Source organism: Crinia signifera, chromosome 3 (genome assembly GCF_055691185.1).
Source record: "Crinia signifera chromosome 3, ASM5569118v1, whole genome shotgun sequence".
Taxonomy (NCBI): Eukaryota; Metazoa; Chordata; class Amphibia; order Anura; family Myobatrachidae; genus Crinia; species Crinia signifera.
Window position 1 is genome coordinate 285,725,360 of NC_139219.1, and position 16,376 is coordinate 285,741,735.

The window sequence follows — 16,376 nt, forward strand, 5'->3', positions numbered from 1 at the left end:
CTTACAGGAACTAGCCTCAGAGATGTGGGACTCCTGCAGCTCCTCCTCGGACTGTGTGCTGAACAGATCCTGTGTGAGTGGATGTGATGGGGATGCAAGATGGTCTTCCACCTCCTCCTGTTGTGCCTGCTCCTCCGGGGTCCGGGCTGGGCCTGGCCTTGCTGTGGCCATGCTGCCTGGCACACTGCTGCCTCTCCCTCTCATTGTGCTGCCTCTCAGCATGCCTCTGCTGGCTCCTCTGGCGCTGCTGCTGTCTGTCAGTGGGCCACTGCTCCCTTTGCCACCTGCACTTACTGCCACTCCTCTCCTAGACATCGCTCCTCTTCTCTCCATGCTCCTTACTACCTTTCAAAGGTCAAAATGGCGCCTGTGCCCCTTTATATAGGGGGTGTGATGCATAATGTAGGGGACTTAGGTGGGCCAATAGGTTAGGGGGTTATTTGGCATGCAGAGGCAGTGTTGTAATTCGCATTTCGGTTGGTCCTAAACTCGCAAATGACCGGTGGGGAAAATCACACATTTATGTGTCTTAAATTCGCATCACATTGCATCTTCTCACACTTTATCGCACTTTTATGGTGCATTTTCGCATCCCATTAAATAATCGGTTTTAAAGGAAAAAATGCGAATTCGAAAAGTGTGATACGGTGTGATAAGATGCAAATTCAAAATGTTACTAAAAATCGCATCCTATTAATTCCCACAATTCAGATTCCTACCCTCTAAACCTACTGCACAGGGCCATCATGATCAGTGGCAGATGGGATGTGTGGAGCAGAGTTCTCAGACATCATTACCAAACCACACAGTCACATACTTGTCACTAGTTTCAGGGAGATTATAGTTGGTAATATAATTTTGCACAGCTCCCCATTGAAGGAGTGTGTCATGTCCCACCCAAAGGGCGTGTCTAGTTCCATATATGGAGAGACTGTGAAAAGAGATTGTGAACGCGGCACCTAGAAGCGTGGGTGTGTACTGCTACATCTGGGAGGAATCTTGTAAAATGACTTATATCCAAATGTAGATGAGCCCCAGAGCAGTTTGTAAGAGATACTATACTTGGTAAAGTGCTGGGAAACGGCGCTGATGATTCAATGTAACTGTATCTATCTCTCATTGCTTTTTTCCTAAGAAATGTAACAGTGTAATGTAGGCTAGGTGAAATGAGGGAGATTGCTAGACTAATGAGGGAGAGAGGGAGATTGCTGCTATTTCAGGGAGTCTCCTGCAGAATGCAGGAGGTAGGCAAGTATGCACAGTCAGCATAATAGACATGAAGCTGTTGCATAGAGCAGAAGCCGTATTCTCCCTCTCCCCCTGTGGGGGTGCTTCACTGGACAATGAAAGTAAAGATAAGAACAGATAGGCATGTTTGTTCGAGCTTTATAAAGAATTGGAGAGCGAGAAAGTACAAGCCAATCAGCTTCTAGCTGCTATGTTACAAGCTGTGTTAGAAAATGACAATTGGGGGCTGATTGGTTGGTAGATTATCACTCCACTATGTCCCGCTTCAGGCTTTGATGAATCTTAAATAATGTATTAAATAGCTGCATATACCATCCACAGTGACGAGCCTGGAATAACTGTTAATCTGATCTGCAGGCACCTTGGATTCCTGAGGCTGATGTACGCTATGTCAATATTTACTGGGATCATATTCTTCTTGTCCCATTTTCCAAATCTGGGAAAATTCACAAGGTGAGTGGTCTGTAAGCCAATGATTTTTCCCCTGTCCACCAACTCATGGAGACACCTTTCTGTAGCAATGATTCCTGTGTATGTGTATGTCTCAGTCGTCCATCGCCGTGTCGCTTTTCTTTTTTTTTTAAACTCTTTATTTTTACAGTGGCAAACAGTACATTTAAATGAGACTGATATCTGAACAATGCATTTACAGACAATTCGGTGTAAACAAACAACATGGTATAATGCATATAAATAAAATATACCGTTAAGAGTACCACTGTCTTTTTTTTTTTTTTTGTTAATACAGCGAACAAACAGCAAAATAATTGCATTGGGGAAACACAAATAAAAATAAAAATAGAAAAGGGCAATGGGGGGGGGGGGGGGGGACGGAAAAAAATAAAATAAAGAAAGAAATAAAAGAGAGGGGGGTGTCATCTAACCTTGCACATGAGAGTGTATCAACTGTTCAAGAGTTAAATCTTTCAGAGCATCAGGCAAGAGATAATGATCGCATTTACCCGGGGAGTTGCCTCTGGTAATATACATACCAGGGAGACCAAATTGATCTGTATTTCCCCGCTGAGTCATGTAGCAGCGCAGTGATATACTCCATGGAGGCTGCAAACCAGACCTTGTTGATAACGGCCTGAATGGAAGGGGCAGTAGGCTGTTTCCAGTTTGCCGCGATCAGCAATCTGGCGGAGTTGAGTACATGGCCACATAGCTTGCTTTTAGGGTTTGAGGTCCCTGCAACTGGTCTGCAAAGTAGAGCCGACAAGGGATTTTTTGGGGTCGGGGAAACCAATATCTTTCCTAGAAGAGAAAAAATGTCATCCCAGTAGGAGCTAATCTGGGGGCAATCCCACCATATGTGGATGAACGTACCCTGAGATCCACAGTTCCGCCAGCACTGGCTGGAGCCGTGTCGCTTTTCTGATGACACCATCTGGAGAGCCCACTCAAAGAGCCCAAACTCCCATCCGTGTTACCAAGGCTGTAAAGGTCTTTTGGGAAGGCACCAGGTACTTAAAGCTACATTCAGCGGTGAGTGCCGGACACACAGTGCACTATATATAAATATATATATATATTTAATACTAGCTGAACCGCCCGGCGTTGCCCAGGAATGTGTTTGCAATGATACTCAATGACAGCAATGAAATCGGTGTGGTGTTGTTGTTTGAAACACACGACTCCTGACTTGATAGCTTGTGTGTGTTGATGAATTCTGCATCCACTCCTGAGATTTAGCACTTATGACCTACCCTCTAACACCCGAGGGTCAGAAATCGGTACAAAATCAGAAAGGGGAATGGCCACGGGAAAGGGGGTGTGGCCACATCTCTATTTCTATACTTTCAATGGTACAGTTTCTAGGGTGTGGAATTACAGGCACAGAGTGTGAGGAGACCGGGGTGGGCGGTACTTACTGCACCATCATTAATTAAAAATTCACTGCTCACTGCCACAGCCACTCCCCTCACCGCTCCCATCACAGAGTTGCTGTAGCAGTCTCTGACGTCCGGAGATCTGTAAAGCGCATGCACCGGGCATCTCTACCAAACAGTGGGGCAGCCCTTGAGTGTAGTAGTAGGTCCGCGGGCCTGTCCACTTGATGTCATGACTAAGTGAACACTAACCAGACCACAATGCACAACTGGGAATGGATGCCATGGGCATCTACTGAATCCTAGCCATTAGTTCATTAAGACACTGTGGGCAGGATGTTGTAACATCCGCTGCCCATTTTCGCCGGGCATCACATTATTGATAACCACATATGCTCTAACATATGGGGTTATTAACGCAAGGGACAGCTCTTGTGATAAGAGCTGTCCCTTGCAAAACTGGGAGGGATCCATGACGGATCCCTCACACAGCGCTGCGGTAAGAAGCCCATAGGCTTCTGCAGGGAATTGCCAGCTTTTGCTGGCGATTCCCTCCGCAGCGTTGACACTGTGGAGGGGGGGTTAGAGCATACAGAAATGCGGTAAAAACCCTGATAACAGGGTTTTTACTGCATTTCTGTGTTAGAGAATCGCCCCCTGTATCATATATATATATATAGGTCTAGTGTCTGTTTTATGTCTCTGAAACACTGCCATCTGTTGGCAGCGAGTAAAACTACATCTCTTTCTCTCTAACCCATGCATAAGCACAGAGGCAATCAGCATTAGCTTCGAGCGGGCTTATTAAATTGTCATGATGGCCCAACACCTGATTGAGTAACTTTGGGGGAAATTGACTAAAGGAAATTTGTAAACAATAGGTGTATTTGTATCCAGAAATACACTTATTTTTGACATTTACTATCCCGAAAATACGGCAATTCGTAGTCGTATTAATGTGCTATCAATACGAATACGAATTACCGTATTTTCGGGATAGTAAATGTCAAAAATAAGTGTATTTCTGGATACAAATACACCTATTGTTTACAAATTTCCTTTAGTAAATTTCCCCCTTTATGTTGGCGATTTCCTTTTTCCATATTTGTACTGTTACAAAGAAATGTTAAAGTAAACTTCTCTGTCTGCAAATTATACCAACGTTTACACTATACTATCCACCTCACCTGAGAACCAGACTGATTGGGATGCATTAACACAAAAATGCATAAAAAATCCCATTATCTGGGTTTTTACCTCATTATTAATATGCTCTAAGGCCCGCACACTGGGGTACCGCTGCTGCATGGGGGGGGTATTTTATTCTCTGGCATCACGCATCACAGCTTGAGCACTACACAGCTACCAGCATACGTCCAATTTGACACTGATTTTATTATATTATGTATGGTCTTTGGAGTTGGAGGGTGGTTTAAAAATAAGCCTGGCTCTAAGTAACATGAACATAAATGATGCGCTGCAGGCCAACCATGAGTACATGACTGAACGTACTGTAACCTCTCTCTACAGGTGCCCTGTTCCCCTGAATCTTGAACTGCCAAGCAATACAGCTAAAGCCATGGAGGTTACCATTAGTAAGAGAATCAGGAGCCAAACTGATGACTCTGCAAACATTCTACTGCAAAATGATGATTCCTTAGAGGAACCGCTTGAGCTCAGTGTGGGCCGTCAGGAAGATTCTTCTAACACAAAGGTTTCGGAGGAGAGTTCTTGTCAGCCACACACCCACATCTTCTTCCTGAAGACCCACAAGACAGCCAGCAGCACCATCATGAACATTTTATTCCGGTTTGGAGAATCACACGGACTAACGTTTGCCCTACCTGCTTACAACCTCTCACAGTTCCTTTATCCCAGCTATTTCAATGCTTATTATGTAGAAGGATTCTTCAGGAATAACAATCATCATTATGACATCATGTGTCATCACATGCGGTTCCTGCAGCCAGAGGTACCTTTCAATTGAACATTTTGGGGGAAGTACAGTTACTGTATGTGCGGGAGATTTAAATACACACACAGTGGAGCAGGCCTGCAGTCGCTGGCTTTCTGTAGAAACCACTGTGCCTTTTTTAATGCACTCTAAGTCCTAAAATTAACTTTTGTAATTGGATACCATTGGATATTGGGGAGTTTTAATCCAAAACTAGATGTGAGGTCCCCCCCTCTGGCAATTCATTATTTTTTGTCACTGTTTAACTTGTCTAAACCTGGTGGATTTGGAGCCCATCTCATCTATCTTCCTTAGGCCATGGCTCAGCATGGCTAGCCATGGCTATCCTATTGTTCTCAGCTGCAATACAATACATAGAACAATACAGTAGGGGATTAGCAGAGTAATCCAATTACTCACTTAATCCTATTATAGAGATAGATGGCAGTAGCTCCATTTGTAGTACTTATAGTAGGAAAGGTACTATCAGGGAAGGGAGATTGCAATGATCAGGACCTCTTGCATACTGTATGGTAACACACCCCAAGTAGCCAGGCCCATTTATGGCCCTGCATCTGATTCTGACTGATCCAAGAGGCATCTTGTGGCCCAGGGGTCTTAGAAATTGAATAACTTTGCTAGAGAACTGGATATATTTTATTATTCAAATGCGTTCTGTATTTGGGGCTTTTAATTAGGGTTTGTTAATTATGGAGTGCAAATGTCTACGGATCAGTGGCATAGCCAGCTTTTGCTAAGAAGGGGAGCAAACATGAATAAATATGCTCCCGAAGCCCAGGTTTTTCCTATCTGCCTCTTATACAGCAATCGGACCTTCCATATGCCCCTTACATGCCATTAGGCTCATCAGACCCCAACATGCCCCTTTTTGCACAATAAGACTACTCCATATGCACATTTGTATGTTCTGTACCTCCCCTGTTTGCATGTTTTTTATTGTTCCCTCACCCATACCCCAGTCTTTATGTAATGTGTTCTCAACAGATACAAGAGTGGAAGGTCCCAATCAGATATTGGAATAGCTGGGAATAGGCTGCTGGCAATACATAAAGAAGATACAATAGGGTACATACATAATGTACTAAGACAGCAACCTCCCACCTCCCACAAACATACTAACATACCGTATGCATGTCAGAATCATTACCAGAGTCATGCCCTGCCAGCCCTATCTGCCTTACCAGAGTCATGCCCCACCAGTCCTTTCTGCCTTGCCAGAGTCATGCCGCACTAGTCCTATCTGCCTTACCAGAGTCATGCCCCACCAGTCATCTCTGCCTTACCAGAGTCATGCCCTGCCAGCCCTATCTGCCTTGCCAGAGTCATGCCCTACCAGTCCTATCTGCCTTGCCAGAGTCATGCCCGCCCAGTCCTATCTGCCTTGCCAGAGTCATGCCCTACCAGTCCTATCTGCCTTGCCAGAGTCATGCCCTACCAGTCCTATCTGCCTTGCCAGAGTCATGCCCCACCAGTCCTATCTGCCTTGCCAGAGTCATGCCCCACCAGTCCTATCTGCCTTGCCAGAGTCATGCCGCACCAATCCTATCTGCCTTGCCAGAGTCATGCCCCACCAGTCCTCTCTGCCTTGCCAGAGTCTTGCCCCACCAGTCCTCTCTGCCTTGCAAGAGTCATGCCCCACCAGTCCTCTCTGCCTTGCCAGAGTCATGCCCCACCAGTCCTCTCTGCCTTGCCAGATTCATGCCCCACCAGTTCTATCTGCCTCCCTCTCCCCACCTGAGTCTGATGTACAGCGACGTAATATCATTACCTCATGTCCTCAATGCTGCAAGGAACTAGTGATGCCAGTGCAAAGGGCCTGGAACAGCTATTGAACCCCTCAAACCTAGTAGCAAACTTGTGGGGGTTTCAGCTGGGGGTGTCCTCCCTGCTGCTCCTTCTGACACTTAAACTGCTATAGTAGTGCTCCATTACTCCATTGTGATCCAAACTGTGGAGTATATAAGTTGTCTGTTCTTATGTCACATAGAGTAAAGGCCCATACACACTGGGGGATTTTGAGCTGACTGACAGTGTGTACGGGCCAGCCATGAGATTTGATGAGTAATCCCACGTCATCGCTGAAGTCCACCGCTCACCAGCAGATGAGAGATGGGGTGGACAGCCTTCCATAGCACCCTGCTATGGAAAGTTGTCCACCCCCGGGAAAATCGTTAAAACTGGCAAAAATATACACACTGAGCGATTTTCATACCAGCGATTTTCCCCATCATTGCTGTCCAGACTGGCTGGGCAAAATCACCCAGTGTGTATGGACCTTAAGGCACTTTGGCTCGTATTCAATACTGGACTAAATTCTGGCCAGACGGAAAATCGCCTGTTTATCACAAAAATTTCAGCATTACCAAAAAACAGCATGTATCAGCGAAATTGCCGCAAATTCACTTGGTTTTGGAGAATTCACTCCCGTTTTTGCCCCAGCAAGATTTGCCCCCACCCTTCCAAAATAAAGTGAAATGTCATGGGCTAAAATGTACTAAAAAACAGGCAAAAATGCCCATGATTGAATACTGATAGGCGAATCTTTGCCACTTTTTTCTCCTGGTGAAAAACTCAGCCATGATTGTATACACGGATTCAGTACTGAATCCTGGCGGTCGGGATCCCGGCGTTCAGAATCCCGACGCCGGAATCCCGACAGCCGAAATGCTGACAAGGGGGGGACGTGGATCGCCCCCCTTGCGGGCTCGCTACGCTCGGCACACCGTGGACACCCACGGAGGGAGAATGTGTCGGGATTTCGGCGGTCGGGATTCCGGCGTCGGGATTCTGAACGCCGGGATTTTAACTGCATCCCGTATACACCCCTTTGTCGCATTTATAAACGATGTGGAAAAAATAGGTAAAGATAAGTTTGCAAATGAAATGATGAAAATTAAGAGTATAACTTGATATTAAATTTCTACAGGTGAAAAAGGTGATGCCGGATGACACATTTTATTTCACCATACTGCGAAATCCAGTGTCACTGATGGAATCCTCATTCTCATATTATAAGACCGTAGACATCTTTGAAAAGGCCAATAGCTTGGAAGAGTTCTTGAGAAACCCCTACAAATACTACAACAAATCAAGTAAACTCCGAAATTATGGCAGGAATCTCATGACATTTGATCTTGGATTTCACCAAGATGGTGCGGTAACACCAAAGTACTACCACCTGACCCGACAAGCTGTAGAAACTACATTTAACTTGGTCCTGATTACAGAGTACTTTGATGAGTCTTTAGTGCTTTTAAAAGATGCTCTTTGCTGGAGTTTTGATGATGTTCTATCTTTTCCACTAAATAGTAGGAACAGCTCCAGCCGAAAAGTCCTTTCCCTTGAAACTCAAGACATGATCAAATCCTGGAATCAGTTAGACTGGCAGCTGTATACCTACTTTAACAGTTCCTTTTGGGCACGGGTAGACAAATTTGGACAAGATAGGATGCAACGAGAGGTGCAAGAATTACAGAAGAGGCGGGCTGTGCAATCAGAGATCTGTCTTCAAGGTCAAGTGGACCCAAATAGAATAAAAGACAAATCTCTGCAACCGTACCAGGCTGGATTGGCCAGAATTCTTGGTTACAACATAAAACCCGGACTTGGAGAGACTGAGAGGTCATTGTGTCAAAGACTTGTAACCCCAGAACTTCAGTTTACGCAAATGTTATACAAGTCCACAATACAGAACTTTAGTAAATTTGGGCATGGTTTAAAAAACAGAACCGTCAATTAAGCCATATATTTTTTAAAGTGCCCCTATAAACCCCCCTCCCTTTTTTTTTATTAAGTTGGGTTTGCAGTGGAAAAACGGCTGTGCCTCTCCCCCAGCTCCCCCTCTGAAGCTCAGGATGCGCACAGGACCCGGCCGCAGGCGTACATCTCGGCCCACGGCATGTCCTCCAGAGGCGGTGACCCCCCCACCGGTCAGCCCCAGGCCTCACTGACTCTCCCCAGGCCTCACTGACTCACTCTCCCCCTGCCCCCCCCCCCTGGTTCTCCCACAGGAAGATGGCACCGCAAATGGCTGCCAAGGACAATGTGCACTCAGCCTACGTAACCCTATGTCTCCCTTGTGATAACCATACTGTCTCTGCTATACTGTGCTGTCTTGCTCTATTGTTACATACCTGGCTGCTGCAATGACCAGTGGCGCCGCTGATGGCTGCCTAGGTGCTGTGCAGTCGGCAGGTATGTGTTCCCCATGTGATAAATATACTGTCCCTGTTTATATTGCTACCTACCGGGCTGCTGCAACGACCAGTGGCGCCATGGACGGCTGCCTAGGCGTTGTGCAGCTTTGACGAGTATGTGCTCCCTGTGTGATAAACTGTACTGTCCCTGCTTATGTTGTTACCCACCTGGCTGCTGCAACGACCAGTGGCGCCGTTGATGGCTGCCTAGGCGCTGTGCAGCCCGGCGGGCATGTGGTTCCTGCATGTAATGTCTTAATGTAATGTATGCAATGCCCCCCCCCCCCCCCCATCCCTGCCTGATGCTGCACTGTAATCCACAAAAAATTCCTAGTGTGCGCAAGCATACATGGCCAATAAAGTTGATTCTATTCTATTTTATTTAGAAATAAATGAATGACACACAATGTGGTTAATTTACTAAGATGAGGGTTCTAGTGAAGATGGGACTTATTTATTTAGCACTTTCTAGAATATAATGGATATAATCTGATTGGTTGCTATGGGCAACATCCCATCTTAGTAAATTTACCCCAATATGTGCAGAGCAGGAATGTGAAAGTGACCGTTAGCAGGGCCGGTGCAAGGTTAAAACTTGAGCTTACTGTTCCCACCCCCACCCCACATAACGATACAGACTTTTCAGAAGCTCTGGTGAAAGTGTGGTGGTGGCGTCTTTATTCTGCTCAATGGTAGACCGGGCCCTGACTGTTAGGCTATACAAAGGCTCAGTTGTGGATTGGGAACTAGAAGTGGCCTTTGGAAAAATTTCTAGAGTGGCCTATGTGGGCAGCGACAAATCAAATATAGGCGGAGCCAACATCTAAAATAGTAGGGATTAATACATTACTACACCTGTGTGGAAGCCATTGATTTTAATATGCTAGTGGCCCCCAGACCTAAATCTGTTGTGACAACTATGTGTAGCATGGGTACTGTAAATAAGGACTCGCAGACAGGTTTTCCGGCTACAACTACAGTGTTTTTACTGGAGTCAGGAGACTGTAGCACAGCATACATATGCTTGGGCCAGGTCACACATGTACACACAGAAAACTAAACATAAACATAAAAGGTCCTAGCACTTCCCATGCTCAATCGTCTTTCTGCTGCATTGGCTCGAAGTTACACATGCTATGCCCTCCTGACACGGCCAATGTACACAGTCCTTGAGGCTATTAACTGAGTCCTGCTCACTGGCCTCTAACAGACAGTGAGTGCATTGTGGGTAAATAGGATTTTAAACCCCCCCCTCTCCATCACCTGACTTCCTGCTGTCTCTGGGTGAGCTGAACAACCTGGACTTCTGTTTCTCCAGCTACAGCTGTGTAATTTAGAAAGCCTGGAATTATAAACTTCCACTAAAGGTGGAAGGCCTTTTTTTCCTCTTCCTAAAGGCCCCCACATGCAAATCCAATTTGACCTGTTTTCATCCGATTTCATTGGCTTGGGATACAGATGGAGAAGCTCTCAATGGAGCTGCTCCTGATGATGGAATCGCCAATCATGACTCCACGCCATCCCTGCCGTCCCTCTCTGTCGGAGCCCTCCGTCAAGTCCCAGCGGCTCCAACACAGCCCCCCAGTCTGCCCCCAAACCCTGCCCGTCTCCATGAAGCAGAGATGGGCAGGGAAGCCATTTCGCACTTTTAAAGAACTTTGCTTTATAGTGGCCAATATCTGCTGTTTGTATTTTTACATTTTGTTTTTTTTATGTTTTTAATACTGTTGTATATCAATTTCCCATGATCTCTGGAGAACTATAGTATTATGTACCATCTTACTTATGAACTCCCTGATTGGAATATTACCATGTCTCTTAAAATTTTTTTTTACCATTCCACAATATGGTGGCACAAAGCAAAATTATTTGGGGAATATATTTACGATAAAAGACAAGACACCTAAAAGAAACCGCTATAGGGGTGGAACCCCCCTTTTTCTAGTCAGTGTGGTACAGTGTGGGATTTCACCTGGTAATTCATCTATATAAAGAAACCCTTACAGGCACGTCCTTCACTTTATTGGGGGGTGAGTCAGGTACACTGTTCTTTGCTGCGTTCCTTCTGGTATCCAGCCTTAAAAGAAACCTTTATGTACTGAATGCTACATGTCCTTATGTAAGTGACACACTGGGTGTTTTCATCTACATTTACTAAATTAAACATACATTAAGATACACATTGGATTTAAAAAAAAATCCACATTTTGAATATCACATCCCCACAAGCAACCACAGTGGAAGATATTGATAGAACCTCAAAAAGGATCCCAAAATAAACTGCTATATATATATTTGACGTGCTTCCTATTACACCTTATTTGGTGAGTGAGGTTTGCTGTGGATTGCAGTATTCACATACCTACCTCAAAATCACGTTTTACTACACGTTGTCTAATATTGATCGTACTTACACACTTCTTTCTGCATTTCTCCGAGACCAGAACACTGTATCTCCTGGTTGAACCACACACTTGAAGATTGGGCGGCAAAAAGGACTCCAAAAGAAACAATTATATGAATATACCATTCACATAACGTGTGAGCCGGGGTACGCCCACTTCTGCTTCACTTATTATATAAAAATACCTTTGATGTGTTTATATCTATACCTAAATTTGTAAGTGAGGTACGCCGTGGATTGCAGTATTCACTCACCTACCTCAAATCACAACGCTACATTTAGCACTGAATACGGATTATACTTAATTCTATTTTTCACGTCTTCACGTTGAGAGCACCATTTCAGCTTTTGAGGACTGGAGAATCACCCCTGATCAAAGAAACATTTACAAGCTTGAAAATATCCCAACTAACCGTGAGTAGTGGTACACCTATTATCTTCCCCTCTTTATATACCATTTTTATGCCTATACATTTATAAGAATATATTAATACAACTCTACCATTGTTTTCTTATATCTTTATCTTTGAGAAACCTGCGGTCTGGAGGTTGAGCTCCCCCATTGCTGCAAACGGGAGCCGAGTCGGATGACCCGGTGTACCCATTTACACTGCCCTCTACCCAGGTCCTGCCTGTTTTCTACCCTGGCTAGGCAGTACGGATGGTGTAATGGTTAGCATTACTACCTCACAGCGCTGAGGTCATGGGTTCGATTCCCACCTAACTGTGCAGAGTTGTTATATTCTCCCCGTACTTGTGTGGGTTTACTCCGGGTACTCCGGTTTCCTCCCACAATCCAAAAATATACTGATAGGCTAATTGGCTCCTAACAAATTAACCCTAGAATGTCTGTGTGTGCGTGTACGTGTACATGTGGTAGGGAATATAGATTGTAAGCTCCACTGGAGAAGGTTCTGAATGTTCAAATATTCTCTGTAAAGTGCTGTGGAATCTATATAAGAAACTGTTAATAAATAAATAAATAAATACCCCATTTGCATCAAAGTCCCTAGTGTGACTCTGGTCTTTGAACAATTCCCAGGGTTGGACCCAGCTTCATACCCTGTTTATACCCCTTTTACACCCAAACTCGACCTAGTATTTGGAAGACTGTTCAAAGCCAGGTCGGATCCAGGATTTGCACCATTTACACTGCGGTGCTGACCCGCAGTGTAAAAGGGGGCGGTGCTTGGAGATGTTATCATCTCCAAATGCCGGGACCACTGATTGTCGTGCTGGGGGCAAGCCCAGCATCAAGGTAAGCTGCTGTGCTGCCTCCAACCCCCGTCAGCTGCGGTCTGGAGGTTGAGCTTCCCCATTGCTGCAAACGGGAGAAGAGTCGGATGACCCAGTGTACCCATTTACACTGCTCTCTACCCAGGTCCTGCCTGTTTTCTACCCAGGCTAGGACCTTGGTAGAAGTCCTTTGTAAAGGGACACGGGTTAACCCCTTTTATATCGCCTCTGACCCGGGCCATGAGGGAAAAGCCCGTTTTTTTTGCGGCGGTGTAAAATGGGTATTAGTAAACTGTGTTTACAGTTCACCCTTAAGCCCCGTACACACGGGGGAGATATATTGCTCAGCCATATATGGCTGAGCAATATATTGCTCAGTTTATCCTGTTCATCAGCGACCAGAGATGGTCGCTGATGAAAAAGAAACTGCCAGGGGAGCCCGGCAGTGGAAATCAGCTGGTCGCAGGAGCATGTTCCTGCGACCAGCGATCACTACAGGGGTAAAAACGTGAGCGTGCAGCCGGCGATATATCGCCGGTGCACACTCCCATCGCGGGCAATATGGTCGCTCAGCGACCATATTTCCTGCGATATTACACAAAATCGCCCCCGTGTGTACGCACCTTTAAGGTTAGTTATGTGTGTTGGTGTCCAATAGTGCTTCTGATTGTCTATATGTTTTATGATTGGCAGCCACCAGCACTGGTTTTGCCTGTCCTTTTGACCCTGAGGTGCCTTAACACACTTTGGGCACCACTGTACTATACGGTTCCATATGCCATCTTGCATGGAGTGTAAACAGATACACATACACATACTGCCCCTGTAAGCTACTTAAAAAAAAAAAAAAAAAAACAGTTAATGACACTTCGCCTCAGAACCCTCACTCGCGTTTGCCACAGGCGACACTATCAGGCACTCTGGGGAAGAGCTCTCGCTGCTATTTATGACAGACAGGACACCCCAGTAGCTGATTTCTGTCACATACAGCTTTGTGGCCTTTGTGCTATAAGATACAGATAGCACCAGTCAATTTACTGTCAGAGACGACACACGTGTGTATATTAATTTAATTTATGCCATAAGAGTGGAGTTATTAGAGGTCAGGTGACCCAGCTCCCCTGGCAGCCCAAGACCACTGTTCGCTGTGGACACCATAGACCCACGGCTCGAACTGAGGCATCCACACACCGTGAATCACTACACGTTATTCATTACAAATGTACAGCCACACCTGCCTGCCACCTTTGTTTTAATAAAAGTGTGTTATCCCACCCCTGTACGTTATATATGTCTTTTAACTAATTTTCGCAGCCTTTTAGAGGTATAATAATAAAAGTTAAATTTTATTGTATGATTTACTTTCTGTGGTGCACCCACACAAGGACACTCTTCTTTCTTCTTTTTCTATGCTCTTAAACAGTGTCCATTTCAGACTTCAGGGGGACTATTTGGGCTCTGTGGCCCATTTAACATTGTTTCCTATGGAAAAATCGCGGGCATTGAGGCATTGAACAGTAAAATCGCGTCCAATCACACTTTTAACATTGTTCCCTATGGGAAATCGCGGGCATCGCGGCCATCGCGTCGCACCCGTTTTTTAGTGCATTTGATGGCCGCGATGCCCACCGTGCTAGGTAAAGAGTACCGAAACTCCTTCTTTAATGGACAAAACCATGTGCACTGCAGGTGGGGCAGATGCAACATGTGCAGAGAGAGTTATATTTGGGTGGGGTGTGTTTAAAATGAAATCTAAATTGCAGTGTAAGAATAAAGCTGCAAGTATTTAATCTGTACAGAAACACAATAACTCACCCAAATCTAACTCTCTCTGCACATGTTACATCTGCCCCCCCTGCAGTGCACATGGTTTTGTCCATTAAAGGAGTTTATTTTGCAAAAAGTTCCTGATACGCCATTGTGTGACATGCACTACTAGATATATAGGTTATTGACATGTCCCTGCGGCTTGAGCTATGTATGGAAAACCGGCAGAATGCTCCGAGAACCCAAAGCTCTCCACCAATCAGGCATTAAATAGGCAAAAGAAAAGGGATGCAGTGATCAACTGATCAAGGCATTTCCTTGAAGCGGGTTATAATGGTTGCGCTATATCATTATAAATCACATTCCTCCCTCCTTGAGAAGGGGTGACAAATCACTGAAACTGCTCTGCTGTGAAGCCCAGTGGACTTACATTTTGGGCACTTTGGCCCCTAAGGGCTTGAATTAAAAAAATTTGCGGCTCCATTGTTTGTTGTAGCATTTTTATAGAGCATGGTACTGTCATAACCTTATAGACTGACCGATGTTTCTGAGATTACGGTTTGCATATTGCTGATAGGTTGCGGCTAACACATAAGTAAGGAAAAGCATACAATGTATTTGTGTAATATTTGTTTTTAAATTGTATGTTTATCAATTATTCAGCTGCAAGTTTTTGTTTATGGTTGCCACAGTGATGGCGTCTCCTGGCAGGAGCGGCAATGATTGGACCCTGTGATGTGAGCCAGGGTGGGTGGGCATGCTTGGTTCGCAGCAGACAGAGGTCTGGAGCGTTGCCGGCGTCTTCAGTTGCCGGGCTGCCAGTCTCAGCTTCCTGATGTCATTGATGTGAGCCGCTGAGGAGTCTCCTCCCGTTTGGTGCCAATTTTTGGCTATATATATTTATATATATATACACACACATACAGTCTGCATTTACATTATATAAGTGTCAGTAAAGTGGGACTGGAGTGGAGCCACTGTTAGTGCCGCCACGCCCATGCAGTACCCAAGGGAGGCAGGAAGCATGTGGAGTGTAGAGGCGGAGCTGGTGAGAGACCACTTATAGCTCTGCCTCCCTTCTCCCATGGCCCACAGGAGGCTCTGCGGTGCCGGCGCATGTGCAGCAGCGCTGGCGCTGCAATTTTAAGTCCTTGAGATTTCTTCCCACAAGCTGCCATTGCCCACTGCAACTGTAGTCGAGGCGTGCGGGACTAGTAAGCATCAGTGGCTACTGGCATGTGGGGCCCAGGGATGGCCGCCCATATCACCCCAGTGTTAATCCGACCCTGGTGACCTGTGTGGGGTCCTTAGGACAGAGTTTGAGAACCTCTGAACTAGGGAATGGATGTGCTTAGGACCTTGCATTGGCTGGTACCTTGTTATAAAATATAAGAACAGAATGAGCAATGCATATAGCTATAGCCCTCAATGACACTCTACAAATGGAATCCTGGGGCCAAATGAAATAGGGTGAGTTTTAGAAAGTGAGAGATTTTAGGAGAGTTTTCCCATGTTTTTTAAAGCAGCAATCAATTACATGGCAAAATCAACCTGGTTTTGCAGTGTAAGTGATTGCTGCTTTAAAAAACATGGGAAAACTCTCCTAAAATCTCTCACTTTCTGAAAGTCTCACCCTATTACATTTGGCCCCTGCTGTAGAATTTCTGAAAAAGATTTTGTATAAAAAACTTTTGTTGTAAAAATAAATAGTAAATATA

The 16,376-nt window shown here is 45.2% G+C and overlaps 1 protein-coding gene across 1 annotated transcript; it reads left to right on the forward strand.

The window, feature by feature from the left end:
• The first annotated feature begins 1,006 nt into the window (after positions 1-1,006).
• LOC146062751 (galactose-3-O-sulfotransferase 2-like) lies at positions 1,007-9,509 on the forward strand. Its single transcript, XM_083174786.1, has 3 exons — positions 1,007-1,701; positions 4,611-5,052; positions 7,982-9,509. The coding sequence occupies exons 1-3, from the start codon at positions 1,628-1,630 to the stop codon at positions 8,792-8,794; spliced, it is 1,329 nt and encodes a 442-aa protein (XP_083030912.1). The 5' UTR covers positions 1,007-1,627; the 3' UTR covers positions 8,795-9,509.
• Positions 9,510-16,376: the final 6,867 nt, after the last annotated feature.